We start from the raw sequence: 26,634 nt of genomic DNA, 5'->3' as shown, positions 1-26,634 counted from the left end.
GATTTGACAAGGTGGAGGGCTTGGCAATTAATATTGAAGTGGGCTGAAGGTTGAAGGAGGGAGCAGGAGACAATCTTGAAAGGGACAGAATTGGGTTAGAGGAACTAGCTGGGAGGGATGTGGAATGACGGGAAGGTTTTTCTGAGATACCAGAACATGCTTAAGTGCTGACGGGAATAATCCTCTTGGGAGAAAATAAGACAAGGTCTTAAGAACCTGAGTTGATGAGATACAGAGCAAATGGACAAAGATGAGATGTTTGCAAAGAGGAGGGACACTTCATCTGTGGTAAAAAGAGTGAAAAAGAAAATGGGGCATATGTCTGGGTAGGTTTATAGATTTGGGATGCAGATAAGAGGAGGCTTACCACTTCTTCTGAAATGTTTAGCAAGGTTATCAGTGAAACCTCGTAGGTAATAAGGTCATCATCCTCCCATATCTTGTCAGTCCCTTCTGTTTCAGCTTGTGTTCATGTATGCTGAAGAGTCTTTCTTAAACTTTAGATGGATGTGTAGCTGTCTTAAAATCTTTCAGTATTGCTTCATCCCAAGGCACAGAAGACCTGTCACAGTTAGGGCCCAGCTTTCTTTCCTAGCTGCATTGCTCTGCAGTTATCTACCTGTGCTCTCGACAAAGCCAGCTACAGAGTTGCCCTAAAACAATCTGCCCTTGCTGCTTCTCAACCTTTGAATATGCTCTTCCAACTGGCTGGCAGCCCCTTTCTCCCTACCTGGTGAACTCATTCTTCAAGACCCAATTCAAATATCACATCCTCGTAAACTTCTTTGATTCCCCTACCCTTTTCCAAACACAATGAGACACTAAATCTTTTAGGCTGTCCAGGTCAGGAACTGTAATTTGTCTGGATCTAGCACAATGTCTGGTATGTGGTAGACAGTAAGTGAAGGAATGAATTTTGATTGCTTTGCCTATTCCTCTAGCAATTCCTAATGAAATTAAAATGAAATGAAAGTTAAATACTCTTAGTTTTGTTTGATTTTTTTCTAGGACACATGTTCAAAGATGACACAAAGAAAACATTGTTTCTTTTTCTTCTTTCTAGGTGGTTCTGGAATGGAGCCGAGATCAATACCATGTCTTGTTTGATTCCTATAGAGACAATGTTGCTGGAAAGTCCTTTCAGAATCGGTGAGAAGAGATCTATTTTGAGGAATATCTGTTATTTGGACCTAAATGATGAGTCATGAAATCATCCATGCTTTAAATATGACAGTTGAAGCATCTTTCCAAGTTAAAGATATGGTTTAACTTATTTATGTTTTTTGAGAGATAGGGTCTTGCTCTGTCACCCAGGCTGGAGTGCAGTGGCTCAATCATAGCTCACTGTAACCTCAAACCCCTGGGCTTGATCCTCCTGCCTCAGCCTCTCGAGTAGCTAGAACTATAGGCATGCACCACCACATACAGCTAATTTTTAAATGTTTTGTAGACATGAGGTCTTGCTGTGTTGCCCAAGCTGGCTTCAAACTCCTGGCCTCAAGCAATCCTTCTGCCTCAGCCTACCAAAGTGCTGGGATTATAGGCATAAACCACCACACCTGGCCTATTATTGTTGTTTTAAAATGTCTTGGTATTTTTTAAATGTCTCAATTTTTTTTAATATAGCAAATGTAGATAATTATAACCTATAAAAAAAAGCTTTTTGAGGTCCTTAATAATTTTCCAGTTGCTAAGGATCTGGAGGCTAAAAAGTTTGAGAACCATTTCTTAATGTAGCAGTTCTCAAACTTCAGCTTGCAGTGGAGGGCCTGAGAAAATAACAATTTCTTCCCAGCTCGTACTTTCTGAGTCTGTAGGTCTCAGAGGGGCTCTGAAAATTTTCATTTCCACCAAGTTTTCTGGTGATGCTGAAGTTGCTGGTCTGGTGACCACATTCTGAGAACTGTTGCATTAAAGGATTCTTAATGAAATATAATTTCCTACTTCTCCAATTTTCATTTTAACAACAGCTGGTTTCCCTAAAGAAAGTTCAAACTTGATTGACTTTTTTACTCATTTATTGAGCACTCACTCTGTGCCCGACGTTCTGATAGGGCACAGATGCGCAGATCTCTGCCCTGAAGGAGCTTCAAACTTTTAGAAAGAAAACTAGCGTATCAGAAAATGCAGATTTTGAGGTCAGCAGTTTTAATCAAATAGTTTTGTTCTCTTTCTAAAGAACTAAAAAAAATTTTTGTATGAAATGTGTCTTCTAATTTTAGATTGTATTAAAATTAGTTTGATTGTTATGTAGGGATATTCAAAATTGCCTAATTTTGATGATAACAAATAAGTGGATCATAATACAACATGCCACATGTTCTAATATATTTTAAAATACCATCGTTTTTGTAGAATGTTTTCGTTCTTTTGCTTGTTTTTTACAAATCTTTTTAAGGTTGTTTTCCTTGAATGAAAAAAAAATCCCATTCTATGTGACATTAACAAGCAAATATGTAAATTTTCCACTGCTACTAATTATGAGGCAGTAAGTCAGTTTGGGGCTTGATTTTGTCAACTGTAAAATGTGGTTATTAGATTAAGTGTAAAATCTCTTCCAACTCTTTGGTTCTAAGATACTATTTAAGTTCTAGGTTTTCTTGCCTACTTTATAGAATATAGAACCAAGGGACTATTAAATGACTTTAATGTTCACTTAAACCACAGTGATTAAAATAAAAGTAGTATCTGTGTCACCACTACTTTTGTTCTGAGTCACAGGAGACTTAGTCTTTAGCTCTAAGATAAAGCCTGCCTTCTCATCTGTGAACCCAGACAGTGGGGTAGTGGTTAGAACAAAAGATTCACACTCACCGTGACCATATCTAATAATAGAAAAACAACTGACTCATTGACCTTGTGCAGATCACATGATCTCCTTTGGATTGTCAATTTCACCAGAGAATTAAGCTGATCATGTAATACATACAGTATATTGTGAATATATTATATTATGTTTTTATACATTGAACATATATAGATATCTCTTGAGTATGTTAAAAAAATCTGTAATAGCAGATAATTACTTTTACAGGAAAACTTCAGAATATGCAGTTCTCTTCCCCCCTCATTTTTTAACCTTTTCTTTTAAAAATATTTCACTTAAGCAGTTTTTTAAAATTTATTTTTAGTCTGAGCATAAACCAACTGGGAGATTGAAAGTGAGATGACCTTGGATAATTTACATGTGGGCAATGTGAGGCAGATAGATTTTTTTTTTCTTAAACTGGGAAAGACTGATATAAATTCTAAAGGAATGAACTGATAGTTATTTATCCAACAAATATGTATTAAACCCCACTTTTGTACCAGGCCCTATGCATATAGTGGTGAACGAGATGAACTCGTTGACCTTACATAGAACTGGCATTTCAGTGGGGAAAAAAGTGAAGTATAACCTACATATAAGTCAGCAGTTCTCAAAATGTGATTTCCGGAGCAGCAGCAGGTGCGTTACATGGGCACTTGTTAGAAAAGCAAATTCTGGGGTCCTCTTCCAGACCTATTGAATCAGAAACACTAGGGATGGAGCTCAGCAATCTGTTTTACAAGTCCTACAGGTGATTTTGATGCCTACTAACATTTTAGAACCATTGATATAGATAAATGCAGAAAATACGCATGCATGAAAAATAGTACAGCACAGTATGATAAGAATTCCTTAGCAGCAGCCCCAACCATTTTGGCATCAGGGACTGGTTTCAAGGAAGACAATTTTTCCACAGACCGGGGTGGGTCGGAGCTCAGGCAGTGATGTGAGCGATAGGGAGTGGCTGTAAATACACATGAAGCTTCCTTTGCTTCAGCTCACTTCCTGTGGTGTGGCCACCGCCCCCCCCCCCCCCCCCCCAGCCAGCCGTACTCCCTGGCTACCAAGTTTCATGGAAGACAGTTTTTCTACAGACAGGGCTCTGCGGAGCTCTGCGACATGACTGCTAGCAGGCCACGGACGGGGCGGGGGTCGGGGGGAGTGGGACTGCAGCCTCAGAGTACAAAGTCATATGGAAGCTGCGGGTTAAGCAATAAATTCTCTTTGTAGGGGGTGAGGGAAGAGGGGGTTTGGGGAAGGAAGAGGTAGTTAGTTAAAAGAAGCATGAAAGAAAGAACATTCTAGGCCTAGGGAAAAGCACGTTTAAAGGCACAACGTGTTGCAAGTTCTTGTCATATTTGGGTAAGGGTATACAATTGGAGCTTCCAGAGTGCAAGGTGCAGATTATGAAGGAGTTTAGACTTTATTCTGCAGGCAGTGGTAAATCTTGACAAGAGAGTTGGTAGATACTCAGCTATCACATGTGCTGGAGTATAAGGCGATTCCTCATTTTTCTGATTAAACTCTGGATCCCTTGTTACCTTGTTGACCTTCATCTCCAATTGCGTTCTACCATTTGTTCCCTTTGTCTCTGCCCCACCAGGGAGCACTGGCCTCTAGTTCCTTGAACAAGTGAGATATTGGAGATATATGTCTGTCTGAGGGCATTTGCATGAAATGTTCCCTTTTTCTGGCCCATTGTTCCCCCATTTATACAACTGTCTTGCTTCCTCTCTTCCCTTCACATCTTTGCTGGAATACTACTTTTTCACTAAGGCCATCTCTGAGCTCCCTCTTTAAAACTGACCCCCCACATAGACATACACTCTGTCTTCATTTGCTGCTTTATTTTCTCCATAACATAAAATATGACTTTATATCCATTTATTTGATTTATTTCCTGTTTTCACCCTTTTAGAATGTAAGCTCTATGAAGTCACGTATTTGGATTTTGTTTTATTTATTGCTGAATCCCGAGCATCTAGAACAGTGCTTAGCATATACCAAGTGCTCAATAAATATTTATTCAGTGAATGGATAAACATTCCTTTCATCCAGTCATCTCACCTCTTTCTTTTAAGCTAAAAGTGGTTGACACTTCTGTAATATTTATTTTTTTCTTTCCATAATTTGAAAAATTTATCCACCAACCTGCATTTATTTTCCCATGGGATAATTAATCCTGCACTGAGTGATTCGGTTGCAACCAAAATCATCCTAATCTGTACCTGGGCTGTGAGGAGAACAAATAGATGGTAAAAGGGTAAGCTTTGGTCCTTGGCCTAAAACAAAACACCCCAAAAACTATACGGTTTCTTGGAAAATACTGAACTTGCAACAGCCCATGAAAAGTAATATCATTACCCAAATGTATACATGAACTCATACGTCAAAGTGGCGTAGTTCTGGAGCAGGCCCTGAAGGATGGGTAGGTTTTGGTAAATCAGTGAGAGGATGGGGAGAAATGCTTTTGGCAAAGGTAGAACCTGGACAAAATCACTAAGGTGAGGCTTAAACAGTGCACTTAAGAATTGGAAGTCTGCCTGACTCCTTGTTGCGAGGATAAGATAATTAGGAAAAATGGTGCAGGTTCAGAAAGGTCTTCTGTACTAGCGTCTCATGTTAGCAAATACTTACTGGGCACCTATGTGCCAGGTACTCTTCTCATTGGTTGGCTACTTTAGGGAACAAAGCAGTAAAGTTTCCCACCTTCTTGGAGCTTACAATCTAGGGGGAGGACACACATAATTAACAGTATAGGTTACAAGTTAATTGTTTAGTATGTTAGAAAGATGATAAGTGCTATGAAAAAAGGGAAAGCAGAGCAGAGTGAGGAGGCCAGGGAGAGGTTGGGCTTGGGGGCAGGAGGGCACAAGAAGGCTGCAGTACTGAGTAGGGCTAGGTCTTCATCATGGGCTAGTCAATAACTTTTTTTTTTAAATAACTTTGTTCTTTAAGCTTCTATTTTCTTTTCTGTTTGGCTGCATTTGCATCCCCGCTCCCTTGTTTGCTATTAGAATATAGCAATTTAATCTAGATCAAGCTTCCAAGACCACCCTAAATAATCTTTAAAATGGAATAATACCAGCCTCCTTACAGGGTGGTTGTGAGGATCAAACAATGGAAATTATGTGAAGTGTTTAGCATAATGCAACTCACAGAGAAGGTACTTGACAAACAGTAGGCCCCCAGCTCCTGTTTGAAAACATGCATTTCTGTGATAATGTACCACAGTTGGATTACCTTTTCATTGATTTTTTTTCCATGATCTCTGGATTTAAACCCTGTTATATTCTTATTCCAAATATATTGGAAAAATGCATTTAAGCTGGAGGACTTGTGGGTTTGCCCTAGGCTCTGTCTGCCCATGCCGATCGACGTGGTTTACACCTGGGTGAATGGCACGGATCTGGAACTCCTGAAGGAACTACAGCAGGTCAGAGAACAGATGGAGGAGGAGCAGAAAGCAATGAGGTAAAACTGAGTTTAAAAAAATAAACACACATAGTCCTGTGAGCACAAGTAAGTGTGCATTTGAGAAGGGTGAGTTGATTTTCACGATGCTATACAAACAAAACTCCACCTCTCAAATCCACACCATTGCAAGATCTTGGCAGTCATCTGTCTGATCCTTGTTTCCTGGTGCCTAAGGAGGATTTGGCTACTTCTGCCAGGTGCTGGCCTTACTTTGTTAGATGGCCATTTTATGAACGTGGTGCTCTAGTGATGGCTTGGTCTTCAAGGGTCCTAAAGTAGGGGGGTCCCAGGAAAGCTCTAGGCTTCCTGCTCACTCATTTCAAGTTCCAGGTGTCATATTTTCATGAAATAAGGGTTTATTATGGGAAATAGCTTCACAGTAAGACAGATTATTATTCTCTTGAAAAATATAATAGGCCTACAGACTTGTTTCCATTTGAAAAAGACAGTAAGAAGCATGTATTCCCTTTTCCCTCTTAGGAACACATCATAGACTATGATATTAGAAACTTTGGTACTTTTTCTTTAATATGTGATTTTGATCATTCTGTTTACTTTATCTGAGAAAGATACAATGGACTTCCAGAGAGCCTTCAGAGCTAGGAATCTGGCTGATACAAATTCCCCTCTGCTTTCCTCAGGAGTATTTTCTGAGAACCTCATTCACTTCTTTGTAAATGTCAGGGGTGCACCCCAGGTTCAGGTCATTGGCCACCTTATACTGCAACAAATTCTCTCTTTCTCTTGGTTAGAGGATATAAGACCTTCCCAGTGCATGGAAATGACTGACAGCCTGGTACCATCTTTTAATAGTAAAATATAAAAGTTTACATTTTAAGTAAACTGTCTTGGTTACAGGGGGAAGTACAGTGTTTTTCGTAATATTTCACTGGAACATTTAACTTGTTATCCATTTTACATGTAAGCATTATAGTGGTTCCTACCAGTATGTTGGTTTCATCAGAGTAACCAGGAAAATCAACTTTGTAAGTCCCTTTTACTCTCATTTAGTGCTACCTCTAGCTCATGCATATGTAATGAACTCTATTTGCTTTTCATTAGAGAAATCCTTGGGAAGAATATGACGGAACCAACTAAGAAGAGGTAAACATTTTTATTTCCTCTCAAGAAGAAAAATTGAAGGACTAAAGTGAAATTTCCAGATTGTCACTTGTTTTTGTTGGATACACAGTATTTTGTATTTACTCTATTTCTCTATAGTTTTTGATCCCCAAAGTAAGTGGATCCATTAGATGGGAAATTTTGCAATGCTGAATGCATAGTTGACTGAGAACTCTGGTTATTTGAGTGCTAGCTAACCAAAGCTTTATTACATTTGAAAGGGTTAGAGTACCAAGAATTCCCTTTTTTTATAGTTCCCGTTAATCTGTCTTGGTTCATTGTTCTCTTGGTCTGCTTGAACTCTGACTTATACCCAATGCTTTCATTTATAAAATTTATATCCCATTTACTAATATGTTTAATATATATTTCTTTAAAGGCTGTAAAGTTGCATGTTTTATATTTAAGGACCTGGGAAGGGGATTTATCCCAATGACAAGAATCTATCTACAATTGAATGATCCCTGACTCTGATAGGTCTTTAAAGCAAGACTGTCTCACTGGCAAGTGGAAACCTCTGTTAACTGCCACTTCCCCCACTTAACCATTAGACTTTAAAAAACAGTTATTCTTAGAGAAGGTCCTGGGGAATTTCAAGATCCAGAAGTACCTTCTGAATCACCTCTTTATGTTAATTATGGAGTTTTATTTATGCTAATGTTAATACTGTTTTGTAAATGATTTAAATTATTTAAATGAAAGTGATGGTGTGACATTAAGAAAGATTGAGGGAAGTCCGGGTTCGGTGCTTCATGCCTATAATCCTAGCCCTCTGGGAGGCCAAGGCAGGAGGATTGCTTGAGCTCAGGTGAGACCAGCCTGAGCAAGAGCAAGACCCCATATCTACTAAAAATAGAAAAAAAAAAACTAGCCGGGCATGGTGGCGCATGCCTGTAGTCCCAGCTACTTGGGAGGCTGAGGCAGGAGGATTGCTTGAGGCCAGGAGTCTGAGATTGCTGTGAGCTAGGCTGATGCCACGGCACTATAGCCAGGGCAACAGAGCGAGACTCTGTCTCAAAAAAAAGAAAGGTTGAGGGAAAAGTGAAAAGAAAAACTCACATAATTTTATGATCCTCATTCAACAGCTATTATCATTTTTATTTATTATTTCCTCTTAATGCATATTTGAGTAGTTACAGTTTATAATCTGTGTGCAATTTTATATCGTACTTTTTTACTTTATATAATCATACATATTTCTATGTTGATACATTATCTTCATGCGCATACTTTTCAGTTTTAATAGTTGCATAATATTCCACAAAGTCATTGTGCTGTAATTTACTAAATGTTGGGATTTCTGTATTTTCACTGTCATAAATATTTTGTGATATTTATATTTGGGTTTGTGGCATTTTCTTTGTGTGGGTTTGTCTTTCCTGTTTTGTTTCTCTCTCCCTACTTAGACTAGATTCCTGGAAGTAAGATTACCAAGGAAGCAGCATATATATGTTTTTATGATTCTGAATAAGTATATGTGTATACATTGGTATATTATACATCATAGATGTATACATTAGCAAATTGCTTTCCCAAAGAGTTGGTATCATTTGGAATGATACCAGCAGTATTTGCGAATAGGTTTACTATACTTGCATTAACATTTAGTCATCATTTTTTGGAGAGTGCTAATTTAGTAAATAAAAGGTGATACCTTATTGTTTTCTTCTGCATTTCTTTGAATATTAGGGAAGTTGAACAATTTTATATGCTTTTTAATTTGTTGTAGGGCCTACTTTGTGATTTTCTAGCCTTGTCCTTTGCCCATCCATTAGTTTATTCAGATGATGTATTTATTGTAGATATTACTCATATTCAGATAGAAATATATAAATTTGTATTAGAACCATGGCCCATTTGCTTTTCTTTGCATCAAGGTAGTGTCATATTCAATGTATTTAATTATATTCTAATTGGAATTGGTAAATTTTATCTGGTAACAATGACACTATTAATGAGAATCTACCTATTTCCTAATCTGTCTAATAATGAGTTTCATTGGAATTATGAATACTCTTTAAATATGATAAAGAAGTGCTTTATTTCTTGTGCACTTTTGAGTTCGTAAACATTGACAATCTTGTTTTATTAATAGGATTTTGAAAGCTCTATCTTTAGAGTTGGACTTAATAATTTTGTATCATACTTGCTAACTTGTAAGTTTCTGTATTCATGAGATAAAATTCCTAATTTATTAAAATATTGTGATTTTTAATAAACTATAGAAAAAATCTGGAAAATTTAGTAGTACCAAGAAGCTTCTCATTGTTGATTAAATTTAAAGAATATAGTTGTAAGCATGTTGGTATTTCTTTCCAGTGAGAAGCAGTTAGAGTGTTTGCTGACACACTGTATTAAGGTGCCAATGCTTATCCTGGACCCAGCCCTGCCAGCCAACATCACCCTGAAAGACCTGCCATCTCTTTATCCTTCTTTTCATTCTGCCAGTGACATATTCAATGTTGCAAAACCAAAAAATCCTTCTACTAATGTCTCAGTTGTTGTTTTCGACAGTACTAAGGATGGTAAGATCTTTTTATGGATATTTTAAAATCATGTTATCATTGGATATTTGAATAACAGAATTCTGAATGGAATGGAAATGATTCAGTTTTAAAGAAATGTCTGATAAGTTAAAAATGGAAAAGAGAAGCAAAAGAGCTGCCTTTGCATTTCAACTTTAACCTCAGAAAGGGATATAAATTGCACATATTTTACCCCATGTGATGCATATACTCTTCTGTGTTGTGGTGAGGACCTTCAATCTGATACTAACAAATACCTTATTGTCTTGGCTCTAAATTTTTCTAGAGGCTGTTTTTCCATCACATAATTCAACACAATTGTTTTCTGCAATTTAGATGGAACATACCTGGAGCATTCATACTTTACATTCTGAAATGTCTGGTTATATAGATGTTATGGACTGAATGTTTGTGTGCCCCCCAAAATTCATATGTTGAAATCCTAACCCGTAGGATTATAGCAGTGATGGTATTGGAAGGTGGGACTTTGGTAGGTGATTAGGTCACGAGAGCCCTGCCCTCATGAATGGGATTGCTCCCCTTGTAAAAGAGACCTCAGAGAGCCCCCTCTGCTCTCCACCATATGAGGTTACGAGAAGACGCCATCTGCAACCTAGAAAAGGACCCTCACCAAAAGCCAACCTTCCTAGCACTCTGATCTCAGATTTTCGGCCACCAGAATTGTAAAAAATAAATTTCTGCTGTTTATAAGGCAACAGATGATTTGAACAGATAATGGAATTAAAATTATAATTCCTGGCATAAAACTGCACTCCATCCTTAGAGATTCATTCCATTCTCCCACTTGGCCACTCAGCTGCTGAGCCCACACCTGCATCTCCTGCTCTGGCCTCTGTCTCTCTCATTCCTTCACTGCGTTGATCCTCTCTCCCTGGAGGCTCTATGGGGTGATGCGTACAGTGACGCTGCCATGTTCCATTTACCACACTGAGGCCAGTTCTCAAGCTCCCCTTCTGTCAGTGTCCCCAGCTTAAATCTTTGGAACCGTCTCTGACCCCTTCTTACTTTCTTCCTCTGTAACTAATAATTAACCTCATCCTATCACGTGCTTTTGTTTTTTGAAAATTATTCTTACATTCTTACCTTACTCATATCATTTCCTCTGCACCAGACTGAATTCCTGCTCACAGCCTCTGGTAATAGACTCCTGGCTGCTCTCTCTACTGCGAAGTTGGTCTCTGTCTAGCACACAACTCTCAAATCTGAAAAGCCTGATTTTTCTGGTTCACTGCCTTTTTGAAGAGGATAATATAGTAGGTTATATTTGCTTTTTACACTCTTCTTCCTGGTGTTTGGAGTTTGGCCTTAATTGCCTTGATTTCACCTGTTGATCCCCAGGCCCCTGCCCGCCCTGCACCTCGTTGCAGCTGTCAGGGTCCTCACAGGGACTAATCATTCGTACGGCACCTCCCCTTCCTCTCACCTCTGCTGGCCCGTCTCCTCTTTCCAGCCCTATCCCAAGTTCTCTGTCCTCTGTGAAGCTCCCAGACTGTACATTCACAGTGATTTAATTTTGTTTTTACTTTTCCACACTCCTGTAATACTTATCATCTAACTCTTACAGTTAGTTTTTGATTACATGGGAATTTATGGAGTTCTCGTGAAATTTCTTTATTGAGCAGAAACCTTACCAATCTCCAGTTTATATCCTGAACAATGTCTAATCGTGCTGGCTGCTTGGTACTTAACAAGTGTTTTTGAGTTTGGAAGAAAACTTCAGTCTTTCCAAGTGCAAGTATGTCCCCCTTCACACTCCAGACCTTGAACTGTTACGCACTGCAGCAGTCACACAGTCTAACTCTGCAGCCTGCGCCCGGGTCTCCTCAGCAAAGTGGTTTCCCTGTTGAGCTTTGGTTTATACAAAGTGAATTTCCTCCTGTGGCAATTCGTTTTACCTCTGGACTAAACTGATTTTTAAAAGGAACTATAAACTGCTTTCTTACAACTTTCTCATACAGGTTAAAGTTGTGCCCCCTGTGGTCATACAGAACTAATGTAATCCCTCCCCACGTGACATTTCTTTTCATTCTTGTTCCTTTAGCTGTCTCTTAGGGGCTTGTCCAAGTCCTGGTTTGCTCTTCTTAGATTACTTTTAAAATGTGTCAACAGGAAGTGAAATTCTATTTCAGCGTGATTCAGTTTCTACATGGAGAGCAGAACTATTCATTCAAGTGAACATATGCAGCAGTGAACACATGGACAAACGTCTCTGCCCTCATTGAGTTTATATCTTGGTAGAGGGAGACAAGTGGTAATCACAGTAAATAGGTATATGGTTTGTAGAAGATGGTGCTGTGGAGAAGGTGTCAACTGAGGGCAGGGTGGTTGCAGTTCCAATTTTGGTAGGGATAGGCCTCACTGAAAAGGTGATTTTTGAGTGAAAATGTGAAGAAGGTGAGATAGCCATCGATGTGAATATCTGGGGGGGAAGTGATCTGGGTCAGTAGAGTAGCCAGTGTAAAGGCCCTGCGGCAGGAGTATTCTGGCATATTTGAAGAAGAGCAAGGAGGCAAGTGTGGCTAGAATGGAGTGAACAAGGCAGAGAGGCAATAAATGAGCCCAGAGAAGTAACAGGGGGACCAAATGGTGTTGACCCTGGTAGCCATGACAAGGACTTTGGCCTTAATGCAGAGTGGGATGAGGAATCATTGGAGGGTTTTGAGTAGAGGAGAAATGTGATCTGACTTACGTTCAACACGGGTCAGTCTGGCTGCTGTGGTGGGAATAGACTTGAGTAGGGGCAAAAGTTGTAATGATGCAGGCAAGACAGAAGATGGCTTAGACCAGGGAGGTGCGGTGAAGGTGTGAAGTGGTTGGATTCTGGATATTTTGAAAGTCAACCTTCAAAAGTTTCAACCTTGAGAGTTTCCTGATGAGTTGGTTTTGGGTAACATTATCACCTTTCTTATTTTAAGTACTTCTGTTTAAAAGCACAAAAATGTGATGGAAATTCGGTATGGCCACAGCACATTATTGACTCATACTAAACTCACTGGTGACTAAAACTTAGCTTTTTAAAGAAAACTTTGCATGTGCTAATGCTCATATACTTCTTTTAATTTATGCTTAGTTGGTTTTGGTGCCAAGTTAAAGATTTTACCTTTGTAGGATATTTTATTTTGCTAGATTTGACTCATTGCTTTAAATAGTCACAAATTTGGGGAATCCTTAGTGTGTTACCCAAGGTAATAGCTCCTTTGTCAGCTTCATGTGAATCCACTTAAGGGTCACAGTTTTCTCACAGAGTCCCTAAAATTCATCTGGTGATGCTGAATAGAGCAGCAAACATTTACAAACATGCTTTCTTCATCTTCCAAAACCTTGACAGAGGATTCAGCAAGACAGAACTTATGGCAGACCTCTTAAACCTCCCTCTAGGTTGATTTTGGCTTTATGATTCACATTCTTCAGTAGAATCTGATAAGTTATAATCTCCCTAACTGATCATCCAGCCTGTACATCTTCTTTATATCCATGGAGATGACATGATGCTATTAGCTACTTTGCTGAGATTACAAATACATATACCAGATTTATTAGAATTCTCTGATCTGCCAATACGGAACACACTATACCAATGGAAAAAGAAGTATATCTGATAAATTTATGAATAATGAAGTCATACTCTTAACATCCAGTGCTTCCTTTAAAGGTAAACAGTATATTGTGAAGGCTTTCTTTTCTCCAGTGCTCACCAACTGTATTTTAATAGTACACTTGAGACCCTTGCCCAAGGATTGACAACTTGGCAGGCTGTAATTTGCAGAACTTGCCATTTTGGCCCACCCTGAAGATCAGAATTGGAGCCTTCTGACCTCTCTCTGTTTTCCATGATCCCTGAATGTCAGCAGCCAGTCTGCTGAGCTCACTTGTCCCCGTCACTTTAGAACTCTCTCCCATTTGGGCTGTGTCAGTCTTTAGCCCCACTTGCTCTGCTCCATTCAGCATCACCAAATGAATTTTAGGGACTCTCTGTGAGAGAACTGGGACTTGTAAGGAACCATAGGATCCACAGTGGCTCCCTGATGTTGACATAAATGCCACTGCCTGGCATTTGAGGGCCCCTATTCTGGTTACCGTTGTTTCCTAGTACTCACCACTCCCAAATGTTTTACTCTAGTCAAATGATTCTTTTTTTTTTCCCTCCTCAAACATATCTATGTTTGCTCCTATATCTGTGATTTCTGTCATCCTGTCCTTTCCTCCTTTGAGATCTAGCTTAAATTGGACTGCTTCCATGAAGCATTCCACATTTTTGTCTGCACAAATCTTTATTTTGGTATTACAGAATTTAACATTTAATTGTATGGTGATTTAAATTGTTCCAGTTTTGTTGAGTGGGTTAATTTTGTCTCTTCCAACTCCTTTTTTGGGAGACTTTGAGTTATACTGCTTTAATAGATCTCAAAATGCTTTGCACTGTGTCCTGCCAGACATTGTAGTTAAGTATTCATTAAAAATATGCTTGTTTATTGTGTTCCTGATTGTAGTTGAAGATGCCCACACTGGACTATTTAAAGGAAACAGCAAACAGACAGTTTGGAGGGGCTACTTGGTACGTTATTTTAAATTTAGTTGCTTTTTTGTAATAGACTAGAATAAAAGCATGAGTAAATGTTTACTTTTTCTCTATGGCTGGCTTGCTAATATTAATGACTATTGATTTAAGTAATCCTAACATTCTTACTCTGAAGCTTGTATGATGCAATAGATCTTTACTAGTTTTCTCAGCTGTAAGTTTTCACCAGCCTCATGATATGGAAAATGAGTTGTGTTTTTCTCCCTTATTTTAGACAACAGATAAAGAAGTCCCTGGGTTAGTGCTAATGCAAGATTTGGCTTTTCTGAGTGGATTTCCACCAACATTCAAGGAAACAAATCAACTTAAAACAAAATTGCCAGAAAATCTTTCTTCTAAAATCAAACTGGTAAGAACGTAGAAAATAGAGCAATCAGCCTGGCATATGACATTTAATGCGTGACCCTTCTCTTGTGCTCCATTTTTTCAAAGTGTAGCTGACAATCATAAGAAGCAAAGAGGGACTCTTCTGCCACAATATGTTGTCATTAGCGTGACTTTCTATTTATATAAGAGCCTCATTCCTTATTCTTAATTTGGGCAAAATTGTAAGAGTCTTATTTGGTTTGCTTGTTTCCCAGATAGAGCAGAATTTATTTGTTTAACAAATGAGCTCTTACAATGTGTCAGGTGACATTATAGCTGCTGGGGATACACCAGTAGACAAAACAGACTGAAGCCCTGATGGAATTTATGGCGTAAGGAAGTGGAAACACAGAGAGAGGAGATGAGGAAAAATCATAAATGTAATAAATACGCAGACTCTGACCTGCGTATTTATTAAAAGCTTTCTCAAAGAGAATGTGCTTCAAATATTTGAAATGTTTGATAATGTGAAACCATTCATTAGTAGCTAATTGAGGCACGAAAGTATTTAGAATATATACTTATTAACTCTTCAGTCTTGACCATGGATGCCATTTGTTAGGGTTGACTTTGGAGGCTGGCTGGGGACATGTGTTTTCTTTACTATTTATTGTTTTCAGAGCCATTCGCCTAATTTCTTTAGGACACGGACACGGTCCATGTGGGTATGCTGTTTATTTGACCTTAAGTCAAGACGCCTACTATTTTCTCAGAATTGTTCCAGAGTGTAAATTGTGAAGGTCTTTTCTCTTGGAGCAGAGGGCATAAAGTCCTTGGCTCAGAATTTGTTAGACTCTGTTTTTCTTGATTTTATAAAGAAATGCTCTTTGTGTTTTGCCACTACGTGTAGCTTACCTGATTGGTTCTTCTTCCTTGTGTTGTGCATTATTTGATAACTTAGGGGTGAAAGGATGAAGATGGGATGGTGGGGGAGCTTTGACTAGGTGAGCGCTTATTTAGTTCCTATTGGCCATGTTTTTATACCCTCCCCCTAAATTTCCCCTTCACTTGTTTCTTTTTCCTCATAAGTGTTTCTTTGTTTTATGATACATTGTATAATCTTTGTAATACAATGGTAATGTGATGACCACTTATGAATTTGTATTTTTTCGTTTTTCATATTTTTCTTCATAACTTTCTTTATTATACTTTGAAATATAGTAGTGCCCAGGCTGAATTTTTTCTTAATCTGCAATTATTTTAGAATAGATATGTCCATCCTTCCCTCAGTTATTTTTAATACTGATTTGGGCAGATAAAACCATAGGTTAGCTTTCATTTCAGCCAATGTTTATTTGGCTTCTCGGCTTCCTAGCTATTAGTTGTAGAATTATAAACACATGTTTATCTGTACTTTTGACTGTCAAATTGCTTATGAAGAAAGAATGACATTCTTGATTCTATTTATATAATTTCAACTATGATAAATTTTTAAAAGAAAGAAGGTTCATTCCACTTCTCCATTCTCTACTCCAGTTTGAATATCCCATATCACTTGGCCTGTTACAGCCGCTTACCAGTGCTGTTTTGATATGTCTACTGGTGGATAGGTGTGTGCTGCCAAAGAATGCAAATCCCAAGTTGTGGTTGACCCTTCAGCAAACTATTTTTGGGTGGCATGGTGTGGTATGTGCAGGTCGAGGTGGAGTGGAGTAGTAGCTTGAATTGGAGAAGGAGTACCGGCAGGCTCCAGGCATGATGATAGCTCCTTCCATAGTTCATCCACCCAGTTGGAGATTTATTTGGATTTCCAGGCTTGTCTTTGTCAAGGCCAACACCTCTCAGAGTCTCAAGCTAATCATCCATGACATTCATTGCAGATTGTTTTTATGATCCCGACACAAGTGGTCAACTTCAGAGACTAGGACTCAGGATTTTTGGAGACTAGAGAGAAAACAAGAAAGAGGAAGAATAGGAGTATGTTAGCATTCGAGCCCAAGCCTTCAAGTGACTCCTTAGGCAGTACTTTCTGATGTTATTATGAGTACTCTGAGAAGGAGGTTTCCTATCATTGGGTTCCCAATCCATTTGGGTAGCAAGCATTTATTAAATTCCTTGTGTGTGCCAGGGGCTGTGCTAGTTACAACTAAGTGGATAAAAACACTTAAATTAATTTTGGGTACAGTCATTTCCAAATAAGAGTTTATACAAAGTGCTGTGAGAACACCTGGGCTTTAGGTGTACTGAGGATAAGGCAAGCTTTGCATAATAGGAAGCATTTTAGCTGGGCCCTGAATAGAGCAGTCATTCTTCAGCAGAGAAGGGAGTGAAAAAGACCATTCCCAACAGAGGGAGGGAACTGCAAGGGCTGGAGGCTTGAAAGTAAATGGTGTTTTCAGGGAACCAAGGCAATGGTTGCTAGTGCAGACAGAAACTTTGCTAAGGATGAGATTGGGAAGATAGGTTGAGACCATATTGAGAAAGCTCTTTACTAAGGAGCCTAGACTTTATCCTGGAGGCAGGAGGAGGATACAGTCTGCTTTATTTCTAAGGAACTTAGTAGAGGAAGGTGTGGTAGGTGTTAGACTAGAAGAGGCTAGAGGCAGGGAAACCAGTTCAGCCACTGCTGCCATAGCCCAGCAAGACATTCTCATTCAACAAGTGCCTTGGCAGTGGGGTGCCAAAGATGAATGGTTCCAGAAACATGTGAGAGACACATTCAGCTTCACTAGGTGACTTACAAGCTGTTCGGGGAGAGGGAAGGAAGGGGAAATGGATCTTTCTAGTGAAGATGGAAGTGATGGAATTAACCACACTCAGAGCTTCAGTGGAAGAAGCAAGTTTTGGGGAAGGAAACTTAGAGTTCATTTTGGGGTATGTTGCATTAGAGGTACTCATAACATGCTGGAGGAAAGGCCCGTTAGGCATTGGACTTCGGGACTTAACAGCTGAACCACTTTGCCCTCCCACACTCCCTCAGGAGGGCTTTGCTGAGGCCTGTGTCCCCTGAGCCACCTAGGGCTCAGCTGTGTCCCTTAGACTCTCACCAGGCCATGGGCATCTCCAGAGAGGTACTGTTCTGTTCACCTTTGTACCCCTAGTGATTACCTGGCACCAAGGGGACCACTCAAGAAATGCTTGTTGAAGGAATGAGCAATAAGAAAGCTGTGACTATAAACATACCCACCATATACATATAGTGTCTTGGGATATAAAGGGGAACATTTTCAGCAATATGATTGATTATTCACAAAAATCACTCTAGGCCTTTGGTACCAGAAATGTACCACCATGCCAAGCTAATTTTTTCTATATATTTTTAGTTGTCCAGCTAATTTATTTCTATTAGTAGAGACAGGGTCTTGCTCTTGCTCTTGCTCAGGCTAGTCTCGAACTCCGAGCTCAAACGATCCACCCACTTCAGCCTCCCAGAGTGCTAGGATTACAGGCGTGAGCCACTGTGCCAGGCCTAGAACAGGTTTTCTTAACTTCCAAACTATTGACCATTTTAGCCAGATACTGCTATCCTGTAGGGGACTGTCTTGTGCATTGCAGGATGTTTAGCAGTGTACCAGGTCTCTATCCTCCAATAGTAGTATACTCGCCCCCAGTTGTGACAACCAGAAATACCTCCAGACATTGCCAACGTTTCCTTGGGGGAAATATCCCTGGTTGAAACTGTCCTAGAAATAGTATTTGCAGGTATGTGGTTGTTTAGACAACTTGATGCAGCCTTTCTTTTTTGGCGTTTTAAAAATAACCAGTTTGATAAGTTTAAATAAGTTTTATCTTAAGACTGTTTTGTTGGTCTTTTAAGGGTAATTTCTCTTCTGGACTGATTACTTTTGGTTGATGTAAAAACATGCATTCATATTTACCTGTATTTGTTTGCTGTTGTTTTTAAAGCCAATTTTTAAATATAAGATAATATGCAGAGAATGGTAGAACTATTTAATTAGAATATTCTTACAGTAAGCAATATTTTTAAGTGGTCTTACATATTTTATATTAATATACTCTGACCTTGCCTTGATAGTTAATCATTACTTATAGAATTGAGAAGTGAAGATTACTTGTGCTGCTTCTCCAATCCTTCTATCTTATGATTTGGTCAGTATAATTCTGAATTTAGGTTTATGGAAGAATACCTTTGTGACTGTTCTTTCCCCATCCTATTTCATACAGTATACAAAATGTAAAGTATTTGATTTGTTCCAATATGTATGTATATAGCCAAGGTCTGTCCGGAAAGTATCCAGGCATTGTTAACATGAGAACAGTTTAAAACACATGACATTGGTGTAACCTGGCAGCCAAGGCGAGTGGACCGTAATGCACATGCCTGAACAATGACAGCTTCACTGGACTAGTCAGTGGGGTGCTGGACACAATTGAGAATGTGTACTGTGTGGCTGTAGCATTCAAAATGACTGAGTGAGTAGAGCAACGAATCTGCATCAAATTTTGTGTTAAGCTTAAACATTCCTGTGCGGAAACTATTCGGATGATTCAGAAGGCTTTCGGAGATGATGCAATGAATGTAGCACAAATAAAAGTGTGGCAGAAACGCTTTAAAGATGGTCAAGTATCTGTTGAAATTGAGCCGCGTTCTAGAAGGCCTGCAACAAGCAGAACGCCTGAGAATGTTGAACGTGTACGTGTACGGGTTAGGTTAAGAGATGGTGGGAGAACTGTGTGAGCTCCCCATTTGCCTACTTTGAAGGGGACTGAGAGAGGCATCATTGTCCTATGTACAATGTATCTTGTATCTTCTTGAATACATGTCTCTATTTTTCATATTACATGGCTAGATACTTTCTGGACAGACAGCGTGTGTGTGTGTGTGTGTGTGTGTGTGTGTACACATATGTACAACCAGAAGTCTAAATGTTCAGTGTCAAGTGCTTGAAATCTGGTTTCCATGTCTATTACTCTATTGAAATCAGTCTCCACTGACCTGCTAATTAGCAACCCACTGGTTTCTTGTCCTTTAATTTTGGTGTATGTCTGTTATCTATCTTTGGAGATATACCAGAATTACCATTTAAAAGTTAAGAAAAGTAACGTTTTTCCTCTTGGTTTCTATAACACTGCTTCTCCTGACTGTGATCTATATTGGCCTTCACTGACTCAACTTCATCCATCAATTGCTCAGTCAGAGCTTACCCAAGGCCTGGCCTTGACCACCAGTCTGTTCTCCCTTTCTGTCTTCCCTGGCGTCATAGGGCCACATAGGTGTATCAGTCACTGATTCTGGGTAATGCTACAGCTGCAATCATCCTGAAATTTCAATGGCTAAGGAAAAGCTTTATTTCTCAGTCGCGCTCCATGTCCATTGTGGATCTGTAGGGGGTAAGTGTAGAGGTTGTTCTCTCTTTAAGAAACTTATAATTTAAAGAATTTAGATAAACTTATAATTTAAAGTAAGACACTATATATGGAGGCAGTTGCCCACAATTGCCCAAGCTAAGAACTCTAGCCTTAAGCACAAACTACAACCACCCTTCCGTACCACCTGTCTGTCTCTGGCAAGAGAAATAGATGTCCGGGATTGGGCTGTCACCTAGTGGCTAGTGGAGGGTACTTCCTCACCCTTTTCACCACTCACAACTTGGTTGATTACCGTGGGAGAAAATCTTGCTCGTACATATGAATATTCCCTTATACACCTGCCTTTTCATCTCTCTCTCAATTGTTGTATAGTTACTGTAGAAAAACCTCTTCCTGCTTTTTAATGGATATGTATTTAGAAACCAGCCCCAGGCAAGGCTGCTAATATAAGAATAGTTTAAGTGATGTACCTTTTTATCAAAGAAAGATCCAATACAAGTTATGAAATGAAAAGAATGCTGTGAATCTCTAAATCTTTTGTGAGAACTGTGAAGTCCCTTTCACAGTTTCTAAAATTCGTAATCTACTTTCTCTTTTGTAATTTTCTTTTCCTCTATTATCAGGAACTGAAAAATTAGTTTTTCTTTTTTTAAAAAAATTTTTCTTCATACTTTAATGGCTAGTATTGGAACAAGATTGTATTCTGTTTTCTTTGTCTTAAAATGGAAGTCCTTAGCCTTTTAGTTGTAGTTAAATAGGCTTTTACATGATGGCCTGGGAACCTGTCAGTAGAGGCAGGCAGTAAAAAGTGGCACACAAGACCCAGAGCCTGGCCCTGCTTTGCTCTCCAGGCACTTTTGGTAATTTCCTCACTCTGATTCTGGTTGTCTGTATCTTAAGCGACTCTTGTAAATGGAGCCAAAAATGTTGCTTCCTTTGATATTAGCCAGGTTCTTACTCCTAGAGTTCAGCCAGCACCTCCTCCAGCACGTCTTTCCTGACCACCCACCCAGCTGCCTACCTCTCTTACAGTTCCAGTAGCACCCGCCACGCTGTGCTAGCGAGTGTCTGAGCAGCTGACTGCCGGCTGGGGTTGTAAAGTATTTATCATCCATCTCAGTGCATCTCACACACCAGCCCTACAACACCAACAAAAGCATACATGAATGAGCACACTCAGTTTTGGGAGTTATGTCGATCTGAGTTTGAATCTTCAGCTCCAGCACTTACTAACCACCAAGGGCAGTGTCTGGCACGTAGTATACACTCAGTCAGAGATAGAAATTGCAGGGAAAATGTTATTTATATTATCAAGTTAGAATATAAATGTGTTAGGGCAGTTCAGCTTCATTGATTTTTGACTTTAATATGCTGCACCTTTAGCACGTCTTTTATGTACAGCCTCTATCAGATTGATTCTCCCTAATGAAGAGTGTCTGGGAGGGAGGAAACAAAAATTGCTGTCATAAATCAATTTCCAACAATAACTGACCTTTGCTATGAGTTGGAAATCAAGGATTAAGGTCAGATGTGCTGTAATCTCAGGAATATATTAGTCTCAGAACCTTATCTAGGTTTTAAATTTAGTTTAAATAATGTTAAGAATCCATGAAATTTTAAAATGTCTGTGAAATTTCAAAATAGTTTTTCAGAATAAAAGCAATTTGAATAGAAGAGATTAGGATAAAGGCATTTTCCCGATAAAATTTAAAATTAAATTAGAATATTAAATTACTATGTTTATTTCTTCTGTGATAGTGATGTTTTCCACTCCAGGGAGCCCCCAAAGATGCTTTGGTAGCCCCTGTAAGAGGGAGGGAAGGGGCAGGGGAGGCTAGGCGTGGGAAGGTACCCAGGTAGGCTGCTGTTCATTCTGCGTGGCCAGCTTCCCGACACCCAGCACACACACTGAGGCAGGATGGTGACGGCGGTGAGAACTGACATGTAGTGAGTGCTCAACATATGCCAGGCACTGTCAAGTAAAAGAAAGTAGAATCGGGAAGACAGTACACACATGCATGTGCACACACATACACCTACTCACAATTTATGGTAAGACCTGTGCTAATGGCTTGCATAATAAAAAGGGGAGTAGATAGAAATGAAATTTTCAACTCTAACCTCTAGTGTGTTGGCCTACATAAGCTCAGGAAACTGCTTAGAAAATGAGTTTTGTATAGTCATGTAGCAAATATAAGAGCTCAAAATGAGCTCATAATTTGTTTGCTTCTGTTTTATGGTTCAAGAAAGAAGGCCATAAGGTCTGTTTAGAAGAGCTAATTCAGCAGAAAGATTCTTTTGTCTTAGATTCATGGTTTTCAGTCCTTTCCCCTTTTCCTGAGCTCTGAAAACATCTTTTCATAGGAAGTTGTATGATACAGTCAGAACATAAAAAAGATAAAGGATGATGTGGACTCCAGTAGGGGTGGAGAAGCCTGTTTGTAAAACTTGTTGATGTTTATGATGTTCCGTCTTAGATTTTTGATTGCCACGAAAACTTTGCCCCAAAGGTAGTTTTCCCATGGAAGCACTTCAGGCAGGCAGCTCTGCCCAAGATGACTCTTCTTCAGCTTTTGACACAAAAGCTGTTCTGATACCCCACTAGCAGATGTGCTTGTCACTATTCCCAGCAAAGTTACATTGCATATTTTTTGCCCAATATAAGCAGATTGGTAATGTTCTAGAACAAAAGTTATAAAACTATTGGCTAGTAGATGTGTTTTGTTTGAATACAAAGCAATCAAAAACATTTGAGCCAGCATTGAAAAACTGGGGAAGTTTCGTGTAACAGTTGGGGATTCTGGCCTCTCAGGAGATCTGACAGCATTTGGTGGCATTGAGTAGTGGCTGCAGGTTTCAAATGGGGCCTAAAGTATCCCATCTGCTACCACCCCCGTCACTCGTCCTTGTTTTTAAACAGCTGGTCTGCTGCATTCATCTGGGAAATGCATCTAGCTTGTTTAGGTCTTCTTTTTTTTTTTTTTTTTTTGGTGATGCTGTCCTGCCATTTCAAGATTAAAGATCATACTGGGAATTTAAAGGTGCCTCTTCCTTGAGGTTCAGTTTTTTCACATGTAACTCTCTTGTTATTTGATAGTTGCAGTTGTATTCAGAGGCCAGTGTAGCACTTCTAAAATTGAACAACCCCAAAGATTTCCAAGAACTGAATAAACAAACTAAGAAGAACATGACCATTGATGGAAAAGAACTGACCATAAGTCCTGCGTATTTATTATGGGATCTGAGTGCCATCAGCCAGGTAAGGGACACAGATTGTTTTATAATTCAGATCAAGGCTTTAGAATGTTAAAAATTTATGTCATTATATTAGGAGAAAGGAAGAGGACTTACAGAGAGGTGAGTTGAATGGAACTTTTCTTGTTTTCTAGTCACTGCTACTGGTTTACTATTAGTTGACGTAACCTAGAATCAGACCCAAGAAGCTTGTCTATAAATGTGTTAAAGAAATGCTGTATCTTTGAGTTTTTTGGTTTTTAATTTTATTTATTTATTTATTTATTTGAGACAGGGTCTCACTGTATTTCCCAGGGTGGAGTGCAGTGATGTTATCATAGCTCCACTCCTGGGCTCAAGCCATCCTCCTGCCTCAGCCTCCTGGGTAGCTGGGACTACAGGCGCGTGCCACAATGCCCAGCTAATTTTTCTATTTTTGTAGAAACGGGGTCTCACTATGTTGCTCAGGCTGGTCTCAAACTCCAGGCCTCAAGCAATCCTCCCACCTCAGCCTCCCAAAGTGTTAGGATTACAGGTGCGAGCCACTGCACCTAGCCTGTTGTTGTTTATTTTTAATATACAGAGTCCTTTGCATTTTTTGTGATGTTTAAAACTAGGGCTCTGCCTTTAAAAGTCTGCCAGAGCACCCTGAGAGCAGACAGGGTGGAGAAAGGAGAAGATATCACTGAAGGGGAATTTCACATCTTCATGTGCCAAGTGCTTTTCTCAGTCTAAGCAGGATGAAGACATTTCTGCCAGTCGTTTTGAAGATAATGAAGAGCTGAGATACTCGCTGCGATCTATTGAGAGGCATGCACCCTGGGTTCGGAATATTTTCATTGTCACCAATGGGCAGATTCCATCCTGGCTGAACCTTGACAATCCTCGAGTGACAATAGTAACACACCAGGTACATGAATATCGCAAGGCTGTGGTTTCCTGTTTTTTTCTTTTAATGTGGTACAAGGACCTCTATAATTTCATTCCCCTTACCCTTCTGACCTCCACTTCCAGCTTTCCTTAATTCTCTTCTATTTCCTGCCCTTCCTTCCTTCCAAAAACCCAGTCTGACCAAATCAAAACAACTCTCATTCTCTCATTCATCCTCCTTCTCTCTTGGTTTTTTCTTTTGTTGTTGTTAACAGGATGTTTTTCGAAATCTGAGCCACTTGCCTACCTTTAGTTCACCTGCTATTGAAAGTCACATTCATCGCATTGAAGGGCTGTCCCAGAAGTTTATTTACCTAAACGATGACGTCATGTTTGGGAAGGATGTTTGGCCAGATGATTTTTACAGTCACTCCAAAGGTCAGAAGGTGAGTGCCTCAGAGGAGGGGATGCTTAGCATGGAAGTCACTTAGGAGATCAGTGCATACACTGTTACACTCAAATATGATCAAGTAAGCATTTTTGAATGCTAGCTCAGGAGAGTCAACAATTAACGAGCAAGAAAACTACAGTAGGAAATTTGCTTCCCTGCATTCTTAGACACCCAGAACCCAGTCTTTTCCCCTGACCCTCTAAATTTTCTACTACAACAGCAGAAAAATAAAATCACTGTGAAACACAAAATCATGGTTAGAATGTCAGCAAAATGACCAAAATAGAAATTTAGCTCAAACTCGTGCCAAAAGATATGGATGAAATTTCATTTAAGGCAGCCCATCACACTCTGGCTTTGTGGAGAGGCAGGCTGAAGAAGTAGTTAAGAGCACAGATGCAGGAGCCAACTGTTTAGGATGACTCTGGGCAGTGATCGACCTCTGTTTTATCTGTCTGTGTAGTGGGGAAAATACAAATAACCCAGGAGCATTGTTAGAAGGATTCAGTGACAAGTTAAGAGACTTATCACCATAGGTGGTTATAGGGCTCATTCTCCTGCTCACTTGTCTCCTCTGTGTTAGATTGTAGGGCTGCAGAGTTGAGCTTGTGGCTTCATGGGTCAAACACAAAATCAGTGACTGTGTACAGTGCCTCTTCTGCTGACAGGTGTGCCCAGGTGCTGAGGAGTGTAAGCACAGGCATGTGAGCACATTTAAATCAGACAGACGAGATAGGGAGAACACCCGTCTGAATTGACATGTGTTGTGAAGAAAAAGTAGGAGTTGGTTTAGGTGAAGAAAGACATTCTAAGTAGGTGGAATGTGCAAAGGCAGAAAGACTTTGAAAGAGGGGTATTTTTAAAATGCTTTTAATTGAAAAAGTAACCATGTACTCTTATCACTCATTTTGAGAACAGGTGAGTACTCAGCTCAGAATGCTGTGCTGGTTATTTATCACAGGACTTTGTGCATGGAGATAGAGGAGGATGTTAAAAATTCATCTGCTGCTTCTCAGCTTTGAGACAAGACTGTGCATAAACATACTTATGAGTTACTGATAGTTATCACAGAAAAGCAGTGTCTGTGCCTACTTGCCACCTGCTTTGACATGCTTTTGTACCCTTGGTTAAGTCTGACATGTTGTTACTTTATTTCAGAGTAAATTATAAGCCCATGTTGTGAGAGACTAATCCATGAGTTGAGTCCTTGTCTGCTTTCCTTGAGTAACGGGAAGGAGTAAATGTGTTCAGTAAGAACCGTCAACACAGCAGGATCTAAAAAACAATTACTAGGCACAGGCAAATTTAGAGCAAATATGAATGTCAGCCCTTGGAAAATTTTAACCTTTCTAGTTTTTTGTTCGTTTGTTTTTACAAAAGGAATCCTAATTCAAGAATAGAAAGTGTTAGAAACCAGAATTCACTATATCTTCTCTTTGGTTTATTGTAGGTTTATTTGACGTGGCCTGTGCCAAACTGTGCCGAGGGCTGCCCAGGTTCCTGGATTAAAGATGGCTATTGTGACAAGGCTTGTAATAATTCAGCCTGTGATTGGGATGGTGGTGATTGCTCTGGTAAGGATGTGTTAAATGTAATTCGTTTATGTTTATGGAGTTTTTTGATTCTTAAATCATTGTTGAACATGTACTATAGACATAAACATTCTTCATGTATTGAAACAGTAAGTAATCCATAGACTCTTTGGAGGTGGTGGTTAGAGTTTCTCTGTGGCCCAGTTTATTCATCTTATCCATTGTTGGGGGCATTTTCTCATGTTGGCCCTGCACTTGAAAATGCATTTTCTTGTTTTTTAAAATGTGAAAATCTGGAGTATGCTTAGTTGTTTAAACTCAAGAGCCAGAATCACTCTCACTGGTTATTTTTTTGTTTTTCTCTGTATTTCAGTGGG

General features: G+C 39.4%; 1 protein-coding gene across 1 annotated transcript in view; it reads left to right on the top strand.

Moving 5' to 3' along the window:
• Window positions 1-26,634, top strand: part of GNPTAB (N-acetylglucosamine-1-phosphate transferase subunits alpha and beta) — a 72,785-nt gene that overhangs the window by 22,547 nt on the left and 23,604 nt on the right. Inside the window, exons 2-11 of the mRNA XM_069489288.1 lie at window positions 1,064-1,149; window positions 6,164-6,283; window positions 7,349-7,390; window positions 9,728-9,933; window positions 14,445-14,509; window positions 14,748-14,882; window positions 23,268-23,429; window positions 24,135-24,314; window positions 24,550-24,720; window positions 26,176-26,299. Coding sequence (XP_069345389.1) covers window positions 1,064-1,149; window positions 6,164-6,283; window positions 7,349-7,390; window positions 9,728-9,933; window positions 14,445-14,509; window positions 14,748-14,882; window positions 23,268-23,429; window positions 24,135-24,314; window positions 24,550-24,720; window positions 26,176-26,299 — 1,291 coding nt within the window. The remainder of the gene's footprint in view (window positions 1-1,063; window positions 1,150-6,163; window positions 6,284-7,348; window positions 7,391-9,727; window positions 9,934-14,444; window positions 14,510-14,747; window positions 14,883-23,267; window positions 23,430-24,134; window positions 24,315-24,549; window positions 24,721-26,175; window positions 26,300-26,634) is intronic.

The sequence above is a fragment of the Eulemur rufifrons genome, chromosome 16, assembly GCF_041146395.1.
Source record: "Eulemur rufifrons isolate Redbay chromosome 16, OSU_ERuf_1, whole genome shotgun sequence".
Taxonomy (NCBI): domain Eukaryota; kingdom Metazoa; phylum Chordata; class Mammalia; order Primates; family Lemuridae; genus Eulemur; species Eulemur rufifrons.
Note: the sequence above shows the minus strand (reverse complement) of the source record. Positions and strands in the feature narration are given on the sequence as shown.